Source organism: Cucurbita pepo, chromosome LG05 (assembly GCF_002806865.2).
Source record: "Cucurbita pepo subsp. pepo cultivar mu-cu-16 chromosome LG05, ASM280686v2, whole genome shotgun sequence".
NCBI lineage: Eukaryota > Viridiplantae > Streptophyta > Magnoliopsida > Cucurbitales > Cucurbitaceae > Cucurbita > Cucurbita pepo.
The window spans coordinates 3,269,261-3,294,475 of NC_036642.1; the positions used below are offsets into that span (position 1 = coordinate 3,269,261).

Below are 25,215 nucleotides of genomic sequence, written 5' to 3' on the forward strand. Positions count from 1 at the left end.
TTTTTTTTTTTTTTTTTCTTGTTCTTGCTTATCCAAAATTTCCTTTCCCCTATTTACAACGTTACACAGTCCAGAGAAATACCAGTGTGACTGACAGGCAACATGGGGATCTCTCTTCAAGCTTGCAGGCAGCACCAAAATAAAGGCAGATACCCCACACAACCTCATCTCAAATTCTAAGAAACCTCAGCAGCAGCCATAACAGAGGCATTCACTTGAATATTTAATGTACAAAGCCATTTTAGCCTCAAAACCAAACTTAGCTCCTCAATTCACCTATCAAGTTGTTAGAATTGTCTTCAAAATTGGAATTATGTCGCCATGAAGGTTGATCACTTCACTCTTAATTCCCATCCTCTTTTGCAGTTGCTGCCTTCTCTTTAGCACGGAAATCGTCCAAGCTACGGTATTCCTCCCTAAGTAACTTGTCTAGTTCTGGATGTTTCTTTAGGGGCTCTTTCTGATCTCGTTGCCTACGATAGTGGTGGAAAGCCCTGCAAGGTATACGGAATACATGATTTGACCCAGTGGCAAACGATACTCAATATAATGTTATGACAACCAGCTGAAATATAGAGAAGAACAGATTGAAAACTCAACTACTTCCGACCTACGGTCAGAAATTATGAGGCTTATACGAAAATAGAAAAGAAAAGATGCTCAAAACAATTAATATTGTCAAAGAAACAAGATGCTCAAACTGATATTGTTGGGCAGGAGCAGGTAAACTCGACCAAAAAGGGAATGTGTACACAAGTTGAGATTATGTGAAATATACTCCAATATTTTGGAGATATATACTCCAAGATTTTGGGATTTGAAGTTTGAAACCTAACCATTTACAACTCATGTTGTCTCCCAGGGCTGGCCTTGCCATGCAAAATCTCTTGGAACTTGGTGGAACTAAGCCATGAGCATAATGCAAGGAATGATACTCCAATATTTGTTGGTCAAGATGTATTTATATATATATATATATATATATATATGTCAAGATGTATTTATACATATATATATGGTCTCTCTAAATGTCCAACCACAAAAAAGTCTAAAGGAAGGGAAGAACACAAGGAGTGAAGGAGAAAGAATCTTTAGAGTCGAGTCAAATAGCAATGAGACCGAGTTAATAGTTCAAGAATAAACAGGTTCAATTAGGTTCAGGAGTTTTATGGATGCTGATGCATGCGCTTTTTCTTCTAATAATTTTCATGGCCTGATGGGAGAGGTTTTTATAGATCTCCTTAAACTAAAATGTTAGGAATAGCCATCTTGTCTACCCCTTCATGTCCACTTTCTGTTTCTTAATATATATGTCTCTCTTTATCTAATGTTGTTTCAGTGAGCTTTCCTAGAGAGCGTTAATACAGCTGAAAGGTTGCAAAAATGGAGTCCCTGAAGAAACAGTGGGATAATCGTTCTTTCAATGCATATTTTAGCAGACACTTCGGGAACTCGTTGATGAAGTTCAATGTTTCATGCGCAAGCAATTGAGAGATCAGTTAAAATAAAACAATCCACTTGCTTCAATCGATGAAAGCCATTAAAGTTCATGTGGGCAGAAGAATTTATTATAATACAGAGAGAAGTTGGGAAGAGGTTTGATTTGGCAAACTTCCAGTGTTCTAAATGGTATTTACCCTAATGGTTTTTGTAACTATACCTCCTTTGTAAAGCTTGTTTTTATTTTTTATTTCTTTTAAAAAAGAAAATTCTCCGACAAAATGCCTTGGTCAATGTATATAAACTTACTTCAGTATGCTTATTCCCTTTTATTATAGAGGGCAGGGTGTTTTGAAGCTGTTGTTCAAAGCAAGGAGAGAACTAGACTTCGGCATCGACAATTCAAAGCTAACAAACAAACTATAACTAAGGCTTAAACCTGGCCTCCCTAAGAATTTTCAAAGATCCTCCTCTTGATTATGTATATGAGTGAAGTATTCCAAATAAAAAAAAAATTCTTATGGCTCATGTTTTTAGGAATCTTGTTAGAGGTTTTGAAAAGAAAAATTTGTGTTCTGAATATTCTTCTCTCTACAAACTTTTACGGCATTCTTCAAGAACGGAAATATTCACAAAGATGTATTGACTATCCATCAGAGGTTGGCATTAGGTCATTTTTTCAAAGGGTGGTCAAATATGAGATGTGTATCATGATATGAACCTAAACACAGATTAAAGACGGCATCCCTTTGTTTATCGTTTGGCATCACTAAGACTGCCAAAAAAAATCTCAGTTTACTGTCTGAAGAATTTGTCATCAGTGCTAAGATCTAGTTATGATACATAAACATAAATAGATTAAAGCCTGCAGTAGGAAATTTAAACGCATCGAAAGTAACAGGAAATACATAAGAACTCACCAGTATTTCTCAAGGCCGTACAGATTTCCTTTCTGGAAGAACTCGAGTGTAAGCTGTTCAAAGTCCGCGTATAAATTCTCCCTAAATTCCTTTTCCAAACCATAGCTGATACCAGAAAATAAATAGTCAAACTTATAAAATGTTACCAGAAGATTTTGCTTCAGAATTCAACTTTTATTCATATAAAAAAAATGCGATTAAAAAATGTAAGCATTAAAGGCAAGACTCGTGCTGAAACTTCAGAAAGTGAAGATAGCACGTAAACAAGAAAACTCTAAAGGATGAATGCGGAAAAGGGAAGTATGATTAGTAGCCGGTACCTATAGAACCTGAAAAGGCATTCTATTCCATAATTATAGTTAGACGCAGCATCTTCCAGTGCATATTTTCGGAAGTCATTGTACATTGTAATGACAAACATGTCTCTTAGAAAATAAGACCAAAACCGATAAAGAGTATTCATTTCCTGCAGAAACAGATCACTTTAGAGGTAAATTTATATATAAAATGTACATGTAAAAGATTGACACTGTCAACTATGTAAAAATTTAACAATGTTGATTCCAAGAAGACAAACAAAAAGGTATACGTGGTTAAGACAGCATGAATAAGACATGAAAGAAGAGTAGATCTGAAAAGTACTTAATTAGATAAGCCANCCGAAGCAATGATTAAAAGAATGAAAGATCTTACACCAAATATAATTTATGTGNTCGAAGCAAGGATTAAAAGAATGAAAGATCTTACACCAAATATAATTTATGTGCATGCTCATATAATCAGGAAGATTCAGCACTAAAGATTAAATACTCCAGAACAATGGACTATAAATAAAATATAAGTAAAAGAAGCAATAATGAAATTTTCCGAGATGCAATAAATATGATGATAGGAAAGTATAGGAAGGCAATCCACCTCGCTGCAACCAATTCCCAACTTCTTTCTATCATTCAAGCACTTTTTGTAATATTTAAGGTACCTAAAATGAGAAAAATAGGAAGACTTCACATTACAAGCTATCCTCATATCTGAGCAAAATATATAACATAAGTAAATGACTGTCTCACTTCTGCTGTTTAAAACCATTTTCTTCTAGAAGTTGATGACTGGGATGCTGAAATGGCGGAAAAGACTTGGGCAGGGAACCCACAGGTGGACTATTTGCAAGGAAATTTCCATGAGGAGAAACACTCAATTTCGATGGCCTGGAGCTGTAAATATAAGATCAAACTCTTATTAGCCCATCAAGTTGGGGGGAAACATTTGGAGTATGATTTCTTTGTATAGGAAACTGAAAAAAAAGNATTTGATCTTCATCTAGTGTCCCTATAAAAAATAAAATTAATGTTATTAAATTGAGCATCAGTTGCTCGATAGGGAAGGAAATCATTTCCCTATTAACAGATACCTGGGTGACAATAATAAGTCTCTGGACATCTTGGTCATTAACAGCAATCTCGTCATCGTCTTCATCAATCCTTGGTGGATGATACAACAAAGAACAAAAAAAAATCAGAATCTAAAACCAGCTTAGAACATCCTACAAATTGTTCACCATACCAATGGGTCCAATCCATTGTACACAGTGGGAAGATATACGTTTTAAGCAAAACGACCAAAAAACATGAGTGAATAGAGTCAAAACACAAAAGGCAACAAGTAGTTATCTCTCTATCAGCGTCTAATAGATAAGCAAAAGTCATTCACCAAAAGAGCCAAGAGAGTTTACAAAAAAGGNTCTTATTAGCCCATCAAGTTGGGGGGAAACATTTGGAGTATGATTTCTTTGTATAGGAAACTGAAAAAAAAGTAACTTTAGTCCTACAATTAACTTCCTTTTTCTCAAGAGCAGTGAGCGCGNAGTAACTTCAGTCCTACAATTAACTTCCTTTTTCTCAAGAGCAGTGAGCGCGTATATTCCAACTAGCAGCAGGCATACTTTAGTAGAAAGAAAATCCATCATATTTTCTACGCACGAGAGCTTCTTCAGACTAACCTTGTGCTTTCAGGAGGAGTAGAACCAAAGAAAANGTAGTTATCTCTCTATCAGCGTCTAATAGATAAGCAAAAGTCATTCACCAAAAGAGCCAAGAGAGTTTACAAAAAAGGACTGAGAATTGACCAAATATGAATTGTAATTACAAAAACTCAGGCACCATTGTAACAAAAGATTTAATGATAATAAGTCTCCAATAAACAAATTAGCAAGAATTTTTTGTATCATGCCAAACACCATTGTTGTGATCCAGGTGGATCATACTTGTACAATAAAATCTATANCGTATATTCCAACTAGCAGCAGGCATACTTTAGTAGAAAGAAAATCCATCATATTTTCTACGCACGAGAGCTTCTTCAGACTAACCTTGTGCTTTCAGGAGGAGTAGAACCAAAGAAAAAACCAACAGAATTGCTAGGTGGACTCTCTGCTACAATGCCAAGAGAGTTCCGACTGGTTCCATGATTTCTAAAGTTGCTGGAGAAAAAGCGCTGCTTATGTGATGATTGTTGTTTAGNGACTGAGAATTGACCAAATATGAATTGTAATTACAAAAACTCAGGCACCATTGTAACAAAAGATTTAATGATAATAAGTCTCCAATAAACAANAACTGAGAATTGACCAAATATGAATTGTAATTACAAAAACTCAGGCACCAAATTGTAACAAAAGATTTAATGATAATAAGTCTCCAATAAACAAATTAGCAAGAATTTTTTGTATCATGCCAAACACCATTGTTGTGATCCAGGTGGATCATACTTGTACAATAAAATCTATATATCTAATTCATGCATGACAACAACATGATAGAGAGGAAAGATGTATGAGGAATGAGCGACTTGAGAGTTGATGGAAGCCATACAAGGAAGAAAAGAAGANTGATAGAGAGGAAAGATAGATGTATGGGGAATGAACGACTTGAGAGTTGATGGAAGCCATACAAGGAAGAAAAGAAGAAACTAGAGATGGAGAAGAAATCAAAGAATTTGTAAACCTGTGAAAGAGACAGATTTTAGATAGGAGTCTTTCATTAAAAAGGGTATAAAGGAAGACACAAAAGTCTTCCAAGCATCCAGAAAATTGTCAAAAAGCACTCAAATTGTGAAAGAATCAGATATTGGATCAGTAACAAAAGTCCCTAGATTTAGGGGGGGGAGGAATCTTCATACAAAAGCTAGCACCATCTACAGAATTTACAAAAGAAAACTTTACCCTTTTAAAATCCCCTCTTTTTTCTTTCTAATTATTTCCAAAAGAAAGCTACACAAAAATTTGCACAAACCCTTGGGTTTTCCAACAAAGGATATCTTGAAGTGGTTTTTTCTTTTTTTTCTGAGAAAGAGAATAAATTTCATCGATNATTTTTTCTTTTTTTCCTGAGAAAGAGAATAAATTTCATCGATGATTGAAATCAAAGGAGATAAAAAAAATAATAATAATAAATNGTTTTTTCTTTTTTTTCTGAGAAAGAGAATAAATTTCATCGATGATTGAAATCAAGGAGATAAAAAAAATAAAAAAAATCTCATCCACCATTGGTGGATTACATAAAAGCTCTCCCATTAGNAACTCTCATCCACCATTGGTGGATTACATAAAAGCTCTCCCATTAGGAACTAAGTTAGAAAGAATAAAAGCTCTAAAAGATTGTGACCCTTTACACCAATATCAAGCATTAAGAAAAACCCCAAGCTATCAAAGGATGACGATTTGTCATTGAAGATCCGAACATTCCCTTAAAGCCAAAAAGTCCAAAAGAAGGATGGAATGAAAGCAAGCCAAAGGGTCTTCTTGTCACCCGTGATAGGATGTCCCACAGGCCACAAAAATGAAAGATATGAGATAACTTATGTCTTGCAGAACTAACCATAATCCACCCAAAACTCTCCAAAAGAGTGTTCCAGTATTGTTGAGCAAAATATCAAGTACTAAAGAAGGTGGTAATGAGACTCAGATTGAGCTTTGCACATAATACACCAAGAAGGAGAATATGTGGCGAAGGAAGAATTTGAATGAAGCTTTTGACCAAGAGAGACTAACAAATTGATATTCTTTGACCAAGTGACTAAGAACAATGAACAAACAAACGTAGATCAGTCTCCTCCCTCTTTATAATGACAGAACCTTCCTCTTTTCTTCCTTTCTTCTTCTTTTTTTTTTTTTTTTTTTTTTTTTTTTTTTTTTTTTTTTTTTTTTTTTTTNTGTGGGGGTGGGAGAGCCCAACCTGGGCAGAAGATTACAAATAAATTGCAAAAGGGTACATTATTAATTATATGCCTAAAGTAATGCCAACAAAAAAAGAACAGATAAATAAACATCGAACAATAATAATCAATCATATACCTTCCATTTGAAGTCAAATCATCTTTTTTTATCGTTTTCTGCTCAATCTCTAACTCTTCATCAAGCATGAAAGTACTTGAAAATTGGCCTGAAAGATCATCAACATTATGTGCATCAACGTTTGATGAAATCTCTATGCCTTGACGCCCAGTTCCATGAGAATGTTCTGAAGAAGTTTACAACCAGCATTAAACCAAAAGATAATTACTAAATTGACATACTTGCACTACTACGTTCATAACAATACTTTAATTCCATCATCAAACTAAAAAATCAAACTACCACCTTCGACTATATCTAGATCTGCTACTTCTAGGTTGTCCCTGTTTGAGGATTGCTCCAGAGAACAACCCTGAAGTCGTGAAGATTTGATATTATCTTCAGACACCAGCGTTCTACTACCATCTGAGGCATTCTCGTCCAGCAATGAGTTAGTAGACTCATCCACCCGATTGGAAGGAGTGTCAACATTTAAGGTTGATTTAGAGTCCGCAGGAACTGGAATCCACTTTAACCATTCATCACGTCGTCGTACCTTGTCACCCTACAGATAATTGAGGTTTGTAAGTAAAGTAAAATAAATTTGCTTCATTACAAGCCTGTGTAGTTTCTAACTCGTTTTTAATATATGCTCTACTAGGAACACTATTGGATCCTTCTTTTTCAAGTATATTAGCACACGCAGAGTACGGCAGTTGTACTGGAAAAGCAGAGAATATTTAAGAAATAATATGTACACGTATATGATCATTATGGATAATGATTTTGCTAATGGCAATAACATTTATATTTGAGGTCCACATTATTCAAGTCCACATCTAAAATCTAACTCAAATTCAAATGAATCTGAGGTTTCCTTAGATCCCTAGCAAAACACCAAACGTCACCTCTGTTCTATCTGCACATCTACTTCAAACCAAGTGATTAGCTTACTAGAAACTGGGGAATACAATCCATAATTTTTATCAACTCAAAATGTTGGATCTCCAAAATTCATCCATATGGAAAAGGATCAAACCGATTCTCATACACCAAATTCAACAAATGAACGCTCCTCTCTTCCCCTATCTCTTTATCTTTCTACTCACATCCTCTCCACTGTCCTGCATCAATTTGGTATCTTTAATTGTTATCACACCTAACTTAAAAACTGATGCTGCAACTCCATTCATTACATTTAAGTATGGTCCACATCTAACTTAAACCTCAGTAACACAGGAGAAATGATTGATTCATTACAATAAATTAGACAAACCGGATGCTTGTACAAGTTTAAAATGCAGCCAGGATGCCATCCCAACAACCCCACTATCTAAAATGCGAGTACGAATGGGAAAGAAATTTAATTTCTAGATTCGTTCAGAAAAGAGTTTGGAAGTGCAAATTAAAAGCTAAAAACAAACCAAAAAGTAAATAAAGGCAGTGTCGAACTAACAGTTTCAAAGCTGTGAATTTTAAATCCCCCTCAACATGACAACATTCTAGTTAGATAGGTTTCTCAACATGACAGCATTATGAAAGTAGTGTTGCAGAAAGTCAACAGTTTAAAATTTCATCATTCCAACTGCAGCACTAAAATCCTTGCAGTCTCAAGGTTTTAACTCCATGCATTTCACGGGGTGAATTGAAATTAAAGACAAATACCAAACAGAAGAAGAAGAAGAAGAAGAAGAAGAAGAAGAAGCATGTGCTCCCATTCCTAGTATGTCAAAAATCAAGCAACATAAAATGCCAGGTGGAAAAGAGTAGGTTGTTTTGAAATATATTTATTTGCATCAGTGTTGTTTTAGAAGAAAATAAACAGATAAGAAAATTAATTAAAGCCAACTGGAAAGTACATCCNTTTTAGAAGAAAATAACAGATAAGAAAATTAATTAAAGCCAACTGGAAAGTACATCCATTTAAGAGGGGAAAGAACTAGGCAATAATATAGTTTCCATTTTTTTTTTCCTGATATTCTAAAAAAAAGGGGTGCCAATTAAAAAGGACAAAGTAAAACAGGGATAATTAAAATTTATAAATCAATTAAAAACCGGTGTTCATCAGATTTTCTAATACAATACTTCGTAAGAATTCCTTTTGCACCATAAATTCAGAAATGAACAATAAAGCAATAAAACAAAGTAATAGATACCTGAACTTCAACAATTGCAGATGAGTGCAGGGAATCAAGGATGAACGGGATGTCAGTGCTCATTTTCTTAACCTGGAATCGGATTTTCACATAAAATATATATATGTGCTAAAAATGAATAAGACATCAAATTGATAGAACATGACATCTAAAATGCAAAATAACTAAGCATAATATATTGGCATGGTACAACTTTTGAACCTATCAGTACAGCAGTGCTCCATTCTAGCATGACCATAGATCAACAGATCTTCTAGATGGAAAAAAAAAAGGCTTATTTACATTTTCTGAATCACTTCAATAAATATTAAAATGTACCCTTTTGAATTCAGCAATGGCTGATATTGGAACCCATCCATGGTCATTCATCAAAGATATTAGGTAATGATCGTTCTTCAGATTTTCATCGCTGCAACCAAGATATAAGGAAAATGCAGGATAAGTTGAAGGCAGAATTTTTCCATCGATAAGTGGAAAGCAACAAATACACGAGTAATACTCAACCAGCAAGGGAGCTGATAAAGAGCTGTTCCAACTGGAATTCGAAGGCCAAATGAAAATATAAATATCGTGGCTACAGTCAATAGAAATGAAAAACTTATCTAAGTGTAATAACAAAAAATATACATCCAAAGAAGAAAAGCAAATTAAGTACAAATGTTGCCAAGAAACTCAGGTGCAATGAAGCATTCACACTACATAAATAAATAGAATATATGAAAATATTAATACTAACAAGTAGAAATTCTGATGTAAAGCAGTATCAAGATCTCAAATTTCTCAACAAATAGGGGGTTGAACAAAAAAAATGTTCACTTCCTAGATTGATGGTTGGCCTACCTAAAATAATACTCAATTTGTTTTACAATGTTGGCCCGAAGAGCTAGCATATCTGGGGGAAGCATTGAAGCCCTTGGATTAAGAGGGTGTGGAATAAAATGAGGCGGTCTCCCAATTGCATCAGGATGTGGAACCGGAACATAGTACATAGGTCCATGTCCTGCATAACATAGAGATCTTTGATGGGAACAAATTCGATTGAGAATTTCATGTTATTATAGTGCAACAACATAACAGCACATATTTAAACTTAGAGCAGTTTAAAATTTGTGTGGCAGATTCTTGTACTTAGAGAACAAAGAAGGGCAAGGAGATTAAGATTAGAATGACATATCTCAAGACACCTCAAAGTAATTAGGATGCATAATTACCAGGAAAACTTGGACCAACCATGAAGCCAGGAGCTGGAGAAAAAAATTGTGGTCGCATGAAAGGGCGTGGTCCAGCACCATGTTGCATGGAAATGTTGTCTCTTGGATTAAATCCCCGCTGATGATACCAAGCATGGTTCCAATGAACACCAGGATCTTGCATATTAGGTCTTCTATTATGAATACCAACAACATAACCACTTGGATCACCTCGGGGCGGAGGCTCAACAGGTGGAACAAAAGCTTGTACTGATGTCTCATTGCTAGGCTTAACCATATGTACTTCAACACCAGCTACAGGTCGAGGCTGGTAAGCATATCCAGGAACAGCGAGATGAGGAGGATGTAATATGGGCGGAAAAAGTGGAGGCATTGGTGGTTGATGATAAGGTAATGGAACAGAAACATGTGGAGGACCATTTGGGTTGCGCTTGGAGCCTGGCTTTTGATGATGTGAATGGATATTCTTGTGTGAATAACTAGGATTCCGAGAGGCAGGTGCCCTTTGTGCATATCCTCCCTAGTTGAAAGCATCATATCCCTCCAGTTAAATTTACTCAAAAGGAATAATAAAATAAATTGGATATAATTAACAAGCGACAAAGGGTTAACACAGCAAGCATCTTTTCCTTTATTTCCTTTTTCTTCTTTAAATAGCATATCATACATCGTCATAACTCTGCTCTGCTCTCATTATGCAGTTTAAGACAAGGATATCAACCTTTCATCTTTCAGAACACTCATAAAGTAATAATAATTATTTTTAAAATAAAAAAGAGACTTTCAACAATTAGAGCAACAGGGAATGTCACATGATCAATAGTACAAGACATTCATAAGACAACGAAATATTAATAACCAATTTTCTCCCGGAGTGAAACATACTGGAGTCATTTCAAAATTACAATAGGAGTAACATAATAAATGTTATTTTCTTAAAAATTGTCGAGACTTTTGGAACTTTGATTACCCACACTAGCTGAGATTTTCTGCTTTTTTCAGGTTCATAAATATGATCAGCAATAAAGAACATGGACAGAGTAAAGGGATCTGAAGGAAATGGCCGGAAGAAGAGAAAAATAAATTGAAGTAAATACTATGGAAGAAAGAATATAGCCGAAAAGAGGCTGAAGGCCTCGCTCGACAATCATCGGTTAGGCATCTCCATAGATATCATTTTCACGTGAAAATGATTCGCCGTCAAGTAGCATTATATTTATCAAAATTGAGAGACTCCCCGAGAAGAGTGGTGGAAGGGGAGAGAAAAATGGTGGAAAACATGAGAATACCCAAACCCAGAAGTCGAAATCGAAAACCTTTCATATTAGTCACACAGTATCGAGCCAATATCTACGAAATAAGCTCGTCTCATAACCAATTGAAGCGTAAACACTGCGACGACTGAACTAAAAACAAACTCCTAAAAGGAACATCCAAAAGTCCCATTGCAAACTAAAAATGAAACTCGCTAACTAGCTGACATTGCAAGGATAAAAATTTTAAATAAGTTAAAGAGAATGCCAGTTACAGTTGCATCTCAGAAATTTTCAATAACGCTATTTTCCAAGTCGTATGCTGAAACACCATGTGATTGTATGTGAGTGCAAGGTATTTAAGGGAGGAAGTTAACCTGCGCTCCTGAAGGAGGAGACTGAAGAGCTACTTCATCAGAAACCTCGCCTGAATCAGAAAACTTAGCAGAAGTAGTAGCATCAAGACTTTTAGGCCGCTGCGCGTCGGCGAGTGCAGGCCAAGAGTCCGCTCCCATTACAGGAGCATCCATCTCCTTCCCATCGACCAGAGCCGTAGTTTTCCAAGGAGACTTGCGGCCATTGGTCTCTTTGTTGTCGTCGGCGGCGACCTCACTCTCCACCATAACCATTTTTCAGCGCTAGATTCCAAGCAACAGGAGGTGAAACAACAACCGGATTCCTCGAAGATTAAACAAGAACAACAGGAAGAAGTGAAATTGGAAGAATATAGGTGGGGATTCGGAAGCGAAGAATGAAGAAGCTCCCAAAGTTACTAGAACTACTTTTCGGGAAGCAGATCACAGAAGCAGAAAGAAAAGAAAAGGTGGATTTGAGGAAGAAGCGGCCAAGATTGGGAGACAGAAGTGGACTGCTAGGGTTTATGAAGGAAAGTTTGGAGCAAAGCAGGCAGTGGGGGCTCTGAAACGGAGAGGAGAGAGAGAGAGAGAAGTTGGAGAGAGAGAGTGAGGAGCTTGGCGGAAGAAAGTGAATTTATATAGCGAGGGCAGAAAGGGCAGACAAAAAACACAAAAACACAAAGGGCTGCGACCCAGCTGCACAGTCCCGTTGTAAACGGAGGATTATTTATTTATTTATTTATTTATTATTATTATTATTATTATTATGATTATTTATAAAATTTATAAAATATCCATAAAATGTCGATTTTCATCAATATTACAAATTTTTTAAATCAATAAATANAAATTTATAAAATATCCATAAAAGGTCGATTTTCATCAATATTACAAATTTTTTAAATCAATAAATAAATAATTAGTATTTTTTTTTTTTTTACCACGGTCCATTTTTTATGTGGATGTTGAAGTCGGGTAAAAATGTCGACACAAAAATGAAAATCGACGGTAACATATTGATTTCTGTTACTCTTCCCGACATCTACCATTTATTAAATTATAGCTTTACTACTTTAATACTCAATTTGGTACGTGTCTTTCGTCAATACGATCCTATTATAGTCCAGTATGATTCTCTCTTTACTTTATCCATAAAAAGGTCGATAAAAAATCTAAGAAACATATATCGTATAATTATTGTCTAGCTAACATAACTGATTCGTGTATGAATAGCACTATTTTTGTGGACAAATTTCTCTTATTTTGGAAACTACACTCCGTCTTCTCTAAATAAATTTTACCGTTACTGGCATATTCAAGTGCATTGCTCCATTTTAATTTTGGGGTGTTTAAGGTTTAAAGCTCGTTTTCATCAAAATAATATAAGACACCATACCTTGTCTAATGTTGATTAAAAGGTCAGGTATTCAAAACAACACTGACGGTTAAGTTCATATTAGAACCGAAAATGATGGCTCAATTCGATTCAGAGATATATATATATATATATATATATATATATATATATATNATTTTTTTTACCACGGTCCATTTTTTATGTCGATGTTGAAGTCGGAAACGGGTAAAAATGTCGACACAAAAATTAAAATCGACGGTAACATATTGATTTCTATTACTCTTCCCGACATCTTCCATTTGTTAAATTATAGCTTTACAATTTTAATACTCAACCTGGTACGTATCTTTTGTCAAGGTGATCCTATTATAGTCCAGTATGATTCTCTCTTTACTTTATCCATAAAAAGGTCGACAAAAAATCTAAGAATCATATATCGTATAATTATTGTTGAGCTAACATAACTGACTCGTGTATCGTCGCCTGTATGGAGAGCACTATTTTGGTGGACAAATTTCTCTTATTTTGGAAGCTACACTCCGTCTTCTCTAAATAAATTTTACCGTTACTGGCATATTCAAGTGCATTGCTCCATTTTAATTTTGGGGTGTTTAAGGTTTAAACCTCGTTTTCATCAAAATAATATAAGACACCATACATTGTCTAATGTTGACTAAAATGTCAGATATTCAAAACACTAACGGTTAAGTTCATATTAGAACCTAAAAATGACGGCTCAATTCGATTCATATATATATATATATATATATATATATTTTTTTTTTTTGGGTTTAATAGTTAAAAAAGGGTTAAATTTTGTCATGCCTAAGACAACTTACGTCATTTTCATTAAAATAAAATAAAAAATAATCAAACACCAATTAATTTACACGTCATAATTCTTCAAGTGAAAATTTAATATTTTTTATTTTATTTTCTCTCTTTTTTTTTTTAATTAACCAACTCAACACAAATCTTCATTAAAAAAAAATGCCACGTGATAAAAAAAATTGCACGTCATTTGCCAACTCACCAAAGCCACGTCATTTGACCAGTCAACTAATTTAATTTCTAATTAAAAAGTATTAATTTTAAACTCGAGAGTTTTTATTTTACCCTTAAAAATAATTAATAAATTCACAAAATTTAAAATACACACCCAACTAATTACTTTTAATATTCACTATAATTATAAAAATTTTAATAGCCCACAATTTATTTATTATTAAGTTTCGAAAATATTAATTTAAAATTATGAGGTTAAATAAAATATAAAAATTTTCTAAAAATTATATTCAAAGCGCAAAAATAAATAAATAAATAAAAATAATTCTCAATAATACAATATATTTTTAGTATTTTACGAAATCATAAAAGTATTTATTAAAATTTATTAAATCAGAAAATAAAATATAAAATTATTATTGAAATAATTAATTTACATGAATTTCGTGGGAAAACCTAAGATCGACCGGTAAGGGTAACCGCACGTTCCCGTATCGGCCTCTCTTTCTCATCAGGCAAATCCCTCTATTCTCTTCAGCGGTGTACGTTCCTTGTTTGTTTAATGTTTTTCATTTTCTCTCTCTAGAACACTATCTCTCTCTCTCTCCTCCCCTTCGTCATTCCTCTGCAAATCCCTAGATCTCCAAGTAATCTCAATTCCCTCTTTTCTTCCTCCAACAAGGATCATCTGCTGCATCTTTTCTCTTCCAGGTATCGTTTATGCCCAATCTCTCGAACCGATGTTCTTCGATTTTGTGTAACCCTGGTTTTGGGAATTTTTTTTTTTTTTTTGAATTAGGATCTTCTCTAGGTTCTATTTGCTTCAATTCCTCTCCCAATTTTGTCTCTCTTTCTTTTTTGCTGCTTGATCCTTGTTGGTTTCCTCCCATTTCTTCTTCGTTCGGCGTTTCAGGTTCGCTCGTAGGGTCTTTTTAATTTCTTAGGGTTTTTTTTTTTTTTTTTTTTTTTTTTTTTTTTTTTTTTTNGTTTGAAATATTTTTCGAATTTGGGATCTATAGCTGCTGGAATCATCGTGCTTGAATTTTCAAGTTCTATTCGTTTTTTCTAGTCTTAGGGTTGGATTTATTTTATGGCATTTGAATGCCAGAAGTCTGCCGGGTTTTGTAAGGATTCAAGAGTTATTGTGAAAGATTCTTGTGAGAAACCAACGGGTGGATCGAGTTATTTCAAGCTCAAAGGGAAAGCAGTGGGAATTGAATCTGAGAAATTGGAATTTGACTTGGAGAAGGGAGATACTACTTCACTCAGTTCGAAGCAGTTAGGCTGTAGAAATGTTCCCTTGGGTTGTCGGTCAATTACCGACCTTCCTCCTGCAATTATATCTGAGATTCTGAACTGCCTTGATCCGAAGGAGCTTGGCATTGTATCTTGTGTGTCGACGATTCTTCATAGGCTAGCATCTGAGCACCATGTATGGAAGGAATTCTACAATGAAAGATGGGGACTTCCAATTCCAGCTATACCGGCACCGGTGGCTGCTACTGGATTTTCTGATGAGAAGTCATGGAAAGATATTTTTGTGGAGAGGGAGTTTAGGAGTAAAACTTTTATGGGACGATACAGTATGGAGGTTTTGCATGGTCATACTGAAGCAGTTCGTACAGTTTTTCTTCTGGTTTCTGCAAAACTTATATTTACTTCTGGATATGACTCAATTGTGAGAATCTGGGACTTGGAAGAAGGATTGTCCATTGCTTCATCACGATCGCTCGGTTGCACCGTTCGTGCACTTGCAGCCGATACAAAACTACTGGTTGCTGGAGGCACCGATGGTTTTATCCATTGTTGGAAGGCGATAGAAGGGCTTCCACACTTGTTCGATGTGAAAGGCCCTCAAAATCACAATACCGAGTTTCGGCTTTGGGAGCATGAAGGACCCATAACCACACTTGCTCTGGACCTAACAAGGATTTATAGTGGTTCTTGGGACATGACTGTTCGAGTATGGGATCGTTTTTCACAGAAGTGCTTAAGGATTTTGAGGCATGGTGACTGGGTTTGGGGACTAGTCCCTCATGATACTACTATTGCTAGCACATCAGGCTCAGATGTATATGTCTGGGATACTAACAGTGGGGAGTTGGCTACTGTCATTCATGATGCTCATGTTGGCAAGGCTTATGCCCTGGCACGAAGCCATACAGGGGATTTCCTATTTACTGGAGGGGAAAACGGTGCAATTCACATGTTTGACGTTACTAATCGACATGTTGATACAAGCACTCAACTTGTTGGATCATGGATTCCTCATTCAGGACCAGTTTATTCTCTAGCATTTGAGTTTCCATGGCTGGTTTCGGCTTCAAGTGATGGGAAACTCTCGTTGATCGACGTGAGAGCACTGCTTAGGACAAGGAAAAGAACTCTGTGGAAGAGAGATTCTGCGGGGCAGCATGTTGGTAGGAGTATTGGTGTGGAGCCTCCTCAGAGAATGTTGCATGGATTTGGGAGCAATTTGTTTGGTGTGGACATTGGTTTGGATCGTATTGTTTGTGGAGGAGAGGAAGGTGTTGTGAGGATCTGGAACTTCTCGCAGGCTCTGGAAACCGAACGGAGGGCTCGTGCACTAAGAGGGATTAGGTTAGAGAATAGAATGAGACGGCGTAGGCTTCAAATAGAAATGAACACAAAAGGTGGTGGTGGTGGTGGTGGTGGTCGGAGTGATCGGTGCTCAGTTGCAGCAAAGAAAACACCAATGAACAGCGATAATGTTAGTGTTTGGCACAACAAACGTGGGGTGAGCGGGAAGCTCAAAGCTTAGGTGATAGAATCATTTGGTTATCTATGTCATCAACTTGAATTTGCAGTCCATAATTATCTCAATTTCAAACACTGGCTAATTGCCGATTCTTCGATTCCCTTTCGATAAGCTTTCGTTGTACCTTCAGCTCGTCCATGTTGCTTTATTTACATGTCGTAGACGTTATAGAAAACCTCAAAAAGACGAAAGCTCGAAGAATCTTTGCTCAAATAATCTGATTTCAGGCTTGGAGTATGCATGCATGTGTAAGTTTTTTGGATGGTGCTGATTATTTTTACAGCATTATAATTTGTTGTTAGACGTAGGTAATACAGAAAACACCATAATTTGTTGTTAGCTTGAGAAAGTGACTGATTCTAGCTAGACCTTAGAGATAGTCATGGTTATCAACTTCAATTATATTTGCATGAACTTGGATGGATTTGCATCTGTTACCATTGGTAGACGAAGAGGGCTTAGGAAGTAGAGGTAGAGGTGTTCATGAGTAGAACTCGAAATAAATAAGTTTATAGGTTGAAGTTACTTTTCCCGTAAGAACATGAGGCGGAGAAGGGGTGAGTTTTCTTTTTCTTTTCTTTTCTTTTCTTTTCTTACGGTTAGCTAAGAATGTTCTATAGTCCATGTTTTAAAATTGTCGAGTTTGTTAGAAGCGTCTTTGAATTATAGTTGGACTTGACCATATTACTGTATTTATTTGCATATGATATAGATGATACAAAACAAATTATAATTAAATCACTATTTCTAAAATTATTCTCATTCCTTTTATTAAGGTAAAAAAACATATAGTTTGGGATTAAATATAAATCATCAATTTAGATGGAATATAAGTAGGGAGAAAAGAACAACATGCATTTCCCATCCAATTCCTACCTAAACACCAACCCCTATCCTATCACCGTTTTTTTTTAAGAAGTACATATCGATTACTCGTTGTTGTAGAATCATAAAGAAACTTGCTCTCGGGTTCGATCACATGACTTTAGGTGTGGCAATGGAGCTCAGAAGCGCAGTCTTATTCAAGTCCTTGTTCTTCACTGCTTATGTGACACTGATTGGTTTGTTGGGGCTAAGTCTTGCAGCTCAAGGATCCAGCATTACTGCCATGTACTTGTTGGGAGATTCTTCTGTGGATTGCGGCTTAAACGCTCTGTTTTACCCTCTTCTCCATCGCAATTTCTCCATCATTCCTTGCGACTCCGATGGCACCAACCTTCTTCCTCATCTTCTTGGTTAGTACCCTCTTGCTTGCCTATTCACTCTTTGAATTATGTTTCCAAGACTCTCTCACAAAGATCGATTTGAAACATTCAATAATCTATAAGCTAAATTATAAAAATTAATTAATAAATCTCGAAAAATAGGTTTGAAACATTTAATAATCTAAAAGGTTGTGAGATTCCTTATTGGCTGAAGAAGGGAACAAAACCTTTCTTGTAAGAGGGTGGAAACTTCTTCTTAACAGACGTATTTTAAAACCTTAAGTAAAGTCTGGAAGAAAAAGTTCAAAAGTCCAAAAAGAACATTGTCTTCTAATAATACTACAAATGGTATAAGAGCTAGTTTCTGAATGGTGTGCCAACGGAGACACTAAGTCCCAAGGTGGTGGATTGCATAGAAACTTCTACGAGCAGTATTACAAATGGTATCAGAACTAAGTTTTGAATGGTGTGCTAGTGAGAACGCTGAGTGCCAAAGGGGTGGATTGTGTAGAAACTTCTACTAGCAGTATTACAAATGGTATCATATTTATTTAAAAGATATTTAACATTTTACTCTTAACTCAGTATTTTAGGGTCAAAAGGTCTGTTTGGGACGTTTAATAATTTATAGACTTAATTATATAAAAAAAAAAATACACTTCAACTTTCTTGAAAAAAAAACTGTACTGACATTTGTTGGGAGGAGACCGAAACACCCTTTACAAAAGTGTGAAAAACTTCACTAGTAGATGGTTTTAAAGCCTAAGCCGAGAGGGGAAAGCACAAATAGGACATTATCTGTTAGCGGTGTATCTCAAAGCATAGAGGGGAATCCGGAAAACTATACAACAATATTACTCTTTTACTTTTAATAAAACATTAAGTAAAATGTACCTTATTCTTGCAGCTGAGAAGATGGGCGTTCCTCACTCCCAACCTTGGTACAATCAGAATGGTTCCATTGAGGCGATCCTAAATGGCCTCAGCTTTGGGTCCCCACAGGCAACGATCGTGAGCGGCGGCCAAAGCCATCAATCTCTCAACCAACAGCTACGCCAAGTACTCGACACCCTGCAGCTCTTGCGCCTACAACTCGGACTAGACACTGCTCGCCATTTCATCCAATCTTCCCTCTTCTACTTCTCATTTGGCGAGGTCGATTTCATTCTCGACTCATCCAGAGGCAAAAACAACTTGAAATTTCCTCAGCTGCTGGCCTCACAAATGTCGGTCGCTATACGAAATCTCCACGAAGCAGGGGCGAAGAAGATCGTATGTATGGGAATACTGCCATTGGGATGCACTCCTCGAGTTCTATCTCAATGGCGTGATTCCCCTGCGGCTGTATATGACGAGAAAGGATGTGTGAAAGAGATGAATGAGTTGGTTGTGAATTACAATGAACTGATGGAGAAGCAGATCGTGATGCTGAACGAACAGCTTGGTGATGCTCGAATGGTTTTCTGCGACGCGTACAAAGGAATGATGGAGATCATTGGCAACCCGAGGCGATACGGTATGGATTACTCGACTTTGAGATTTGTGTGGATTTGGATGAAGAACAACGAGATTTGATTTGAGATGATGAATTTTTAGGATTTGAGGAGTCGAGGAGTGCGTGTTGTGGACTTGGATCATACAATGCGAGCATAGGATGTGTGGCGAAGGAGATTGCGTGCGGTCGAGTCCGGAGGCATGTGTGGTGGGATCTGTACAATCCGACGGGGGCTGTGAACTCGTTGCTTGCGAATTCTGCTTGGCGCGATCGGCCATTCTCCAGCTTCTGCCGTCCGTCTGCCATTGAAGACTTGGTGAAATGACCGCAGATTCAGATCCAATTTTCCATGTAATTTAACTCGAATAAACTTCAATTTCACTCGTATGAACAGAGCAAAAACAGGTAGCACGCTCATCTGATCCATCGCTATATCATTGGTATGAAAATCATGTTCCCTTCAAATCTCGCCCTCGACTTCGGAAAAACATTGATATCGCACAAGTTCATACCCCTGGTACGCCGCTACGTGCTCGATTCCTTCCACCGCTCTCAAGCCCAGCCCTGGCGCGAATTTTAATGGTGACAATGAACTTATTATAGTAAATACATATATACATACATATATATTATGTATGTGTATATATATATATATATACACACACATATATACACATATACACGCATATATACATATACACATATATATATATATAGATATATATTAAGTTGAATGTTATATTACATTCTCGACTTATTAATTTATTATAGTAAAAATAATTTTTTTAATGAAACCCCTAAACTTGCTAATTTCTAAGTTGTTTTTTATACCATAAAAATGAACTATACAAATTTTTAGTTAGATTAGAGCATCCATTTATCTTTTTCATGAAAAGTGTTTTATTTATTAAATTTTACTGAAAAATAAATTAATGAGATCTTAATGAGATCACATTCGAATAAGAGTGATACTAAAAATATGAAATTTTGATCCAGAAAAACTACAAAAAAAAATCTAACTAAACCAATAAAATACATGTTCTTTTTCCATAACTCAATCATTGTAAGTTTAAAGTCAAGCATGTGTAGCTTAAAAAATTCTATGTTGGGTAACTTCTTAAGAATTCTTGTATGAAGCATATGAGTGCGAACAAAATATACTAAAAGAACCCGAGTATTATTGATTTGTAGAGATAGCCTTGACTCCGGGTCAAATTCTAAATCCTGACTTGAATCTTAAGCGGAGGTCATATCATGTCTGACCCTTTTAAAGGGTATAGATATAGCTTGGATCCAAAATGGATGTATTCTAAAATGGCATAAAAAAACAAACAATGAGATCAGATGACTCGTTGGCTCTTCAATATTCTTCAACTCATATGAAAAATTGCATGCAAAGATTACTGTTACGATACAGAATGTGCAGAATTTTGCACATATTTGCTCTTAGAAGACATGTAAATGTACCATTTTTTTCAACTTGTTTCAGAGTTACCGTTTGAGTCCTCAGATTCTTGGATTTTGCTAGCAGCTTTATCAGTCTTTAACTTTGACACCTGAAACATGGCCAGATGGATGTCCCCTGTAAACAAAAAGAGACATCCCAAAGTTAATCAATTAAGCTTGTTCGATAAACACGACTCTACATAATGGTATGATATTGTTCACTTTGAGCATAAGCTCTCGTGGCTTTGCTTTGGGCTTCCCCAAAAGGCCTCGTACCAATGAAGTTAGTATTCCTCACTTATAAACCCATTTATCATTCCCTAGATTAGTTAACGTGGGACTTTCATCATCCAACACCTCCCCTCCAACAAAGTACGTCTCCCCTTGATCGAGGCTCGACTCTTTTTTCTTTTGGAGTCTTAGTCATTTTTTACTATGCCTTCGAGGAGGTTCAACTCTTTTTCTTTTGGAGTCTTTTGTTCGACATTTGAGGATTTATCAATCTATTGGCACGACTAAGTTTAGGAGATGGCTTTGATACCATGTTAGATGAACACGAATCTCCACAATGGTATGATATTGTCCACCTTGAGCGTAAGCTCTCATGACTTTGCTTTGGATTTTCCCAAAAGGCCTCATACCAATGAAGTTAGTATTCCTCGCTTATAAACCCATCATCATTCCCTAAATTAACCAAGTAAATGATGTAAAATTTTGAAGTTATTTACACTATGCAAGTCGAGTTGTACCACAAAACAAAATACAGAAGCTCAATGTATAGCTACCCAATTCATGAATTCAAGCCAATAATAATGTAGACATAAGTCACAGTAATTTCTAAGAGGTTCTCTTGTTTAGCCTTACAAAGAGGATGAGTCAAGTGCTAGGATAGATTTGAGTAGCGATTATAATGAATTTAGAGTCCAATTCTATGAGGTCCCACATTGGTCGGGAGAAAGAGTTTGGAAACCTCTCCCTAACAGAGGCGTTTTAAAACCGTGAAGCTGACGACGATACATAATGAACTAAAACGAATAATATCTACTAGCAGTGAGCTTGAGCGGTTACAAATTCAATACTAACTAACTATCTCAGATACTCTACAATGAATTGAATGGTCCAATAACCATAACCAAATGCATTCACCGAACCAAAACTGAAAAACAGCAAATGGGATCCTTCCCCTTTAAACAAATTTTTGAGTCTCATGACCATTTGGTTTTGCAATTTAAACTTATAAACACAATTTCAACCTATGGATTTCTTTGTTTTCATATATATTTTCAGTGATGTTTTCACGGTTGAAGTTAAGAATTTAAATGTTTACTTGAGAAATATGAAATCTGTTCTAAAAAAGTGTGAGGTGATCCAACCAGACTAACAATTAAATTTGGATTGAGTTTGAGGGGGCAAGTTACCAAAAGAAATGCAATTCCCAGATGATACAGCAGCAACAACTCCAGGCTTGAGTCTCTTATCATCAATAAAAGTCCCATTTGTGCTGTCTAGATCTATGACTAAAAGCCTGTCTTCTTGCTTTTTGATGCGAGCATGTACAGCAGAAACTGTTTTCATTTCAGAAAATCGCAGTGAAGTTAGTGGCACAATACAATCCACAAGTTCTACATTCCAAAAACTCAAAGGAAAACTTTAAACTGTCAGATCTGTAGCAATTGAATTGAAATCATCAAATCAAACAAGTAGCAACAGATATTTGGAGTAAACTCACCTGTAGCAACTGGAATTGCAATGTCAGCTTTCTCAGGAAGGCGCCCAACAGTGACCTCATTCTGCATTAAGATGAGTTTCGACAGCCAAAAAGAGTTAAAACGAACTCGAACATCACACAATAGAGACTCGCAAGGGCTGAAGAGCCTCAATGAAAAAGTACTGACCGAGACGATTTCAAACGCATCAGGCATTTCAACTTTGGAACCGATATGCTTCCAATCGCCATCGCCTGTGAAGAAATCACGAAATCTTCAAATCAAATATAAGATACAATCGAACAGAACAATGGTAGAGATTCAGAATCCGCTGACCAACGGGAACGAGAAGCCAGCGGACAGAAGAAGATTGAGGCTCGAATTCAGACTGAGAAGCTCGTGGAGGTTGAAGAAGTGATCGTCCCCTTGATTTGAAGGTGAGATTGAGATCAGAACGCAGCAACAATGGCGGAAGGATGGAGGCAGTTGCTTTGGTTCTTGTGTGTGGGTATGGCGTTAGGGAATTGGAAGGGGAAGATGAGTAAATGGAGAAGGAAAGAGGGAGAGGGAGGTTGGGGCGGGAAATGGAATGGACCGTGAACTCCATGGCAGGCTGCGAGAATTCTGCAACGATTTCAGGAGGCTTGCTCTTGAGTGTTCGGCTGCGTGATCGTGACCGTGATCATCATCGTGTTTGTGGACAACATTTAATGCATTCTGCGGATAATCCACGTTTGCTTTTATCTCGCAACCATTATTTTCATTTTTTAAGAATATTAAGGTCTCTAAATTTTATATTTTATCTCGAAAAATACGTTTAATATTTTCTTTTTTAAATACAAAAATACCATTAATTTATAAACAATTAAAAAATATTTATAAACTTTTAAAAATAATATTTATAATTTTCATTTTTTTTTATTTTCATATTTATTCACTCATCTTAACAAAATAAACCTAAAATTTTCCTTTTGCTATGCAAAAATCTTCCTACCACGCCTATAGCCTATATTTAACAGTTGACTGAAATAGTAATTATTTTCTAATTAATTTGCGTGTTGTTGTAAGAAATTACCATACATTGAATAAAGAAAGAGTCCGTTTTTTTTTTATTAAAAAAAAAAAAAAAACTAAAATCATTACATTTGCAACTAATAAATGGGAAGGAATTGATGTCGCGTGCTCAACCTTTTAATTTTATTTTGCTTTACATTTATGAGGTTTTGTATCGGCTTGTTTTCATTACCAACAAAAAAAAAAAAAATTCCTCTCTGCTTTTGATTTTGCTTCTGCTTCCATTGGAGGGAGAGAAATGGTTTTCAGTAAGTGATTCGTTGATTTTTATTCTAATCAAAGTTCAATTGAGTTTTGATAAATTTTATGAATATGAATTATTGTAAAGAACTTATTCCAATTATCAGGAGAGGGCCATTATTGATTGCGAACAAAATAGGGCAACAAACTGGAACTCGAAAACGTCGGAGGATCAATGTCTCAGAATAATGGTTCCTTTAAAAAAAATTTGGTGATGATTCAAATAATTGTTGAGTTTTAAGTCGTTATTAGTCAAAACTGCCGTGAAAAAAATCATGTTGCGAGTTGCAGATCCGCGGAATCCATCTCAATCTTCTCATGTTTCTGCTTCTTCTCGGTCTTCCTCTTCTTCAATTTCGTGTCCTTTCCGAGCATAGGTTTGCTATGATCAATGTATTTTCCTCCAAAGAACTGGCCAAGCACCTTACCGCAACCCGAACAACATCTGCCAATCGGTGCTAAAACCATAAGAAACAACGAATCGATTTCAACAGAGAGACAAAAGAAACACAGAAATCAAATTCTAACGAAAAGAATCAACAACAAAAAAGGTCGAATTACTGGATCGAATGAGCAGAACAAAAGGAGTAGCAATCGGAACAATAAATTCGGATAAAAAAACAAAAAACAACGCGAACAATAACTAAGAGTATATGCATATAAACACAGCAGGACAGAAAAGCAAAGAAGATCGAGGAGGATTCTCACACGAAGTCATCGAAGCGATCGGCTTCGCAGTGTATGAGACAGTGAGAACAATGCAGCATTGAGGTAGCGTCGAGAAACCAAAGCTTCCGCAAAACGCTAAGGGCAAGAAACAGAGGGAGAGAGAGAGAGAGAGCAATATATTGGGGGCGGAAGAAGAGTATAATGCGCAACCCTAACGCCTTTCGGGTATTTATAATTTCCACCCACCTCGTATTCCTGGGAATGACTTCTATTATCGAAAATACCCTCGATAATGATGCGAACTTTTTGGAGTTCCGTGAGGCCCATTTAGTACTTTTACATGGTTTTTTTCCTTTTATTTATATATATATATTATTAATAGAGAATGCACACGTACTCTAACGAATATATTTATAATTTTCACTTGCTAACAGATATTATCCGTTACTTTTAATTAAATTTTAAAATTTTAAACTATTTTTTTAGTTTATAATAAAAAATATATAATAATAATAATAATTTTATTTAATTCTATAATTGTTTTTTTTTTCTCAATTGTTTGATGTTCTTAAAAAC

At 35.8% G+C, this 25,215-nt stretch overlaps 4 protein-coding genes and 1 long non-coding RNA gene across 8 annotated transcripts; 2 read left to right on the forward strand and 3 right to left on the reverse strand.

Annotated features, from left to right (window-relative positions):
• On the reverse strand, positions 1-12,268 carry LOC111795013 (la-related protein 1A-like). The gene is made up of 14 exons (XM_023677234.1): positions 11,685-12,268; positions 10,055-10,574; positions 9,684-9,843; positions 9,162-9,252; positions 8,844-8,915; positions 6,994-7,252; positions 6,709-6,874; positions 5,307-5,359; positions 4,726-4,879; positions 3,428-3,571; positions 3,276-3,339; positions 2,681-2,826; positions 2,361-2,465; positions 1-494 (listed from the first exon to the last, which is right to left on the reverse strand). Exons 1-14 carry the CDS (start codon positions 11,934-11,936, stop codon positions 344-346), a joined length of 2,337 nt encoding a protein of 778 aa, XP_023533002.1. The 5' UTR covers positions 11,937-12,268; the 3' UTR covers positions 1-343.
• Positions 12,269-14,512: 2,244 nt separating this feature from the next.
• LOC111795604 (GDSL esterase/lipase At1g71250-like) lies at positions 14,513-20,075 on the forward strand. Of its 4 annotated transcripts, none has more exons than XM_023678128.1 (4): positions 14,513-14,736; positions 17,750-18,039; positions 18,917-19,525; positions 19,606-20,074. In XM_023678128.1, the coding sequence occupies exons 2-4, from the start codon at positions 17,784-17,786 to the stop codon at positions 19,827-19,829; spliced, it is 1,089 nt and encodes a 362-aa protein (XP_023533896.1). In that variant the 5' UTR covers positions 14,513-14,736; positions 17,750-17,783; the 3' UTR covers positions 19,830-20,074. The 4 variants fall into 4 exon arrangements, with proteins under 4 accessions (XP_023533896.1, XP_023533897.1, XP_023533895.1 ...); XM_023678129.1 differs by having other exon boundaries at positions 17,794-18,039; XM_023678127.1 differs by lacking the exon at positions 14,513-14,736 and adding an exon at positions 16,989-17,052 and having other exon boundaries at positions 19,606-20,075.
• On the forward strand, positions 15,012-16,924 carry LOC111795603 (F-box/WD-40 repeat-containing protein At5g21040). Its single transcript, XM_023678126.1, has one exon. The coding sequence runs from the start codon at positions 15,116-15,118 to the stop codon at positions 16,805-16,807; it is 1,692 nt and encodes a 563-aa protein (XP_023533894.1). The 5' UTR covers positions 15,012-15,115; the 3' UTR covers positions 16,808-16,924.
• A 716-nt stretch (positions 20,076-20,791) lies between the features above and the next one.
• On the reverse strand, positions 20,792-23,396 carry LOC111794752. Its single transcript, XM_023676885.1, has 5 exons — positions 22,993-23,396; positions 22,846-22,910; positions 22,680-22,740; positions 22,369-22,515; positions 20,792-21,086 (listed from the first exon to the last, which is right to left on the reverse strand). Exons 1-5 carry the CDS (start codon positions 23,261-23,263, stop codon positions 20,980-20,982), a joined length of 651 nt encoding a protein of 216 aa, XP_023532653.1. The 5' UTR covers positions 23,264-23,396; the 3' UTR covers positions 20,792-20,979.
• Positions 23,397-24,070: 674 nt separating this feature from the next.
• Positions 24,071-24,818, reverse strand: LOC111795855. The gene is made up of 2 exons (XR_002815261.1): positions 24,679-24,818; positions 24,071-24,415 (listed from the first exon to the last, which is right to left on the reverse strand). It is a non-coding gene; the product is annotated as an uncharacterized LOC111795855 (long non-coding RNA).
• Between the last annotated feature and the right edge of the window lie 397 nt (positions 24,819-25,215).

Excerpts from the sequence above, each read along its gene's own strand:
- LOC111795603 (XM_023678126.1), top strand. The coding sequence starts at position 15,116 with ATGGCATTTGAATGCCAGAAGTCTGCCGGGTTTTGTAAGGATTCAAGA.
- LOC111795604 (XM_023678127.1), top strand. Across the intron at positions 18,040-18,916 it reads CCTTCTTCCTCATCTTCTTG|CTGAGAAGATGGGCGTTCCT; the intron begins GTTAGTACCCTC and ends TTATTCTTGCAG. Across the intron at positions 19,526-19,605 it reads TGGCAACCCGAGGCGATACG|GATTTGAGGAGTCGAGGAGT; the intron begins GTATGGATTACT and ends ATGAATTTTTAG.
- LOC111794752 (XM_023676885.1), bottom strand. The coding sequence starts at position 23,263 with ATGGAGTTCACGGTCCATTCCATTTCCCGCCCCAACCTCCCTCTCCCT. Across the intron at positions 22,911-22,992 it reads CTGGCTTCTCGTTCCCGTTG|GCGATGGCGATTGGAAGCAT; the intron begins GTCAGCGGATTC and ends ATTTCTTCACAG. Across the intron at positions 22,516-22,679 it reads TGCAATTCCAGTTGCTACAG|TTTCTGCTGTACATGCTCGC; the intron begins GTGAGTTTACTC and ends AAATGAAAACAG.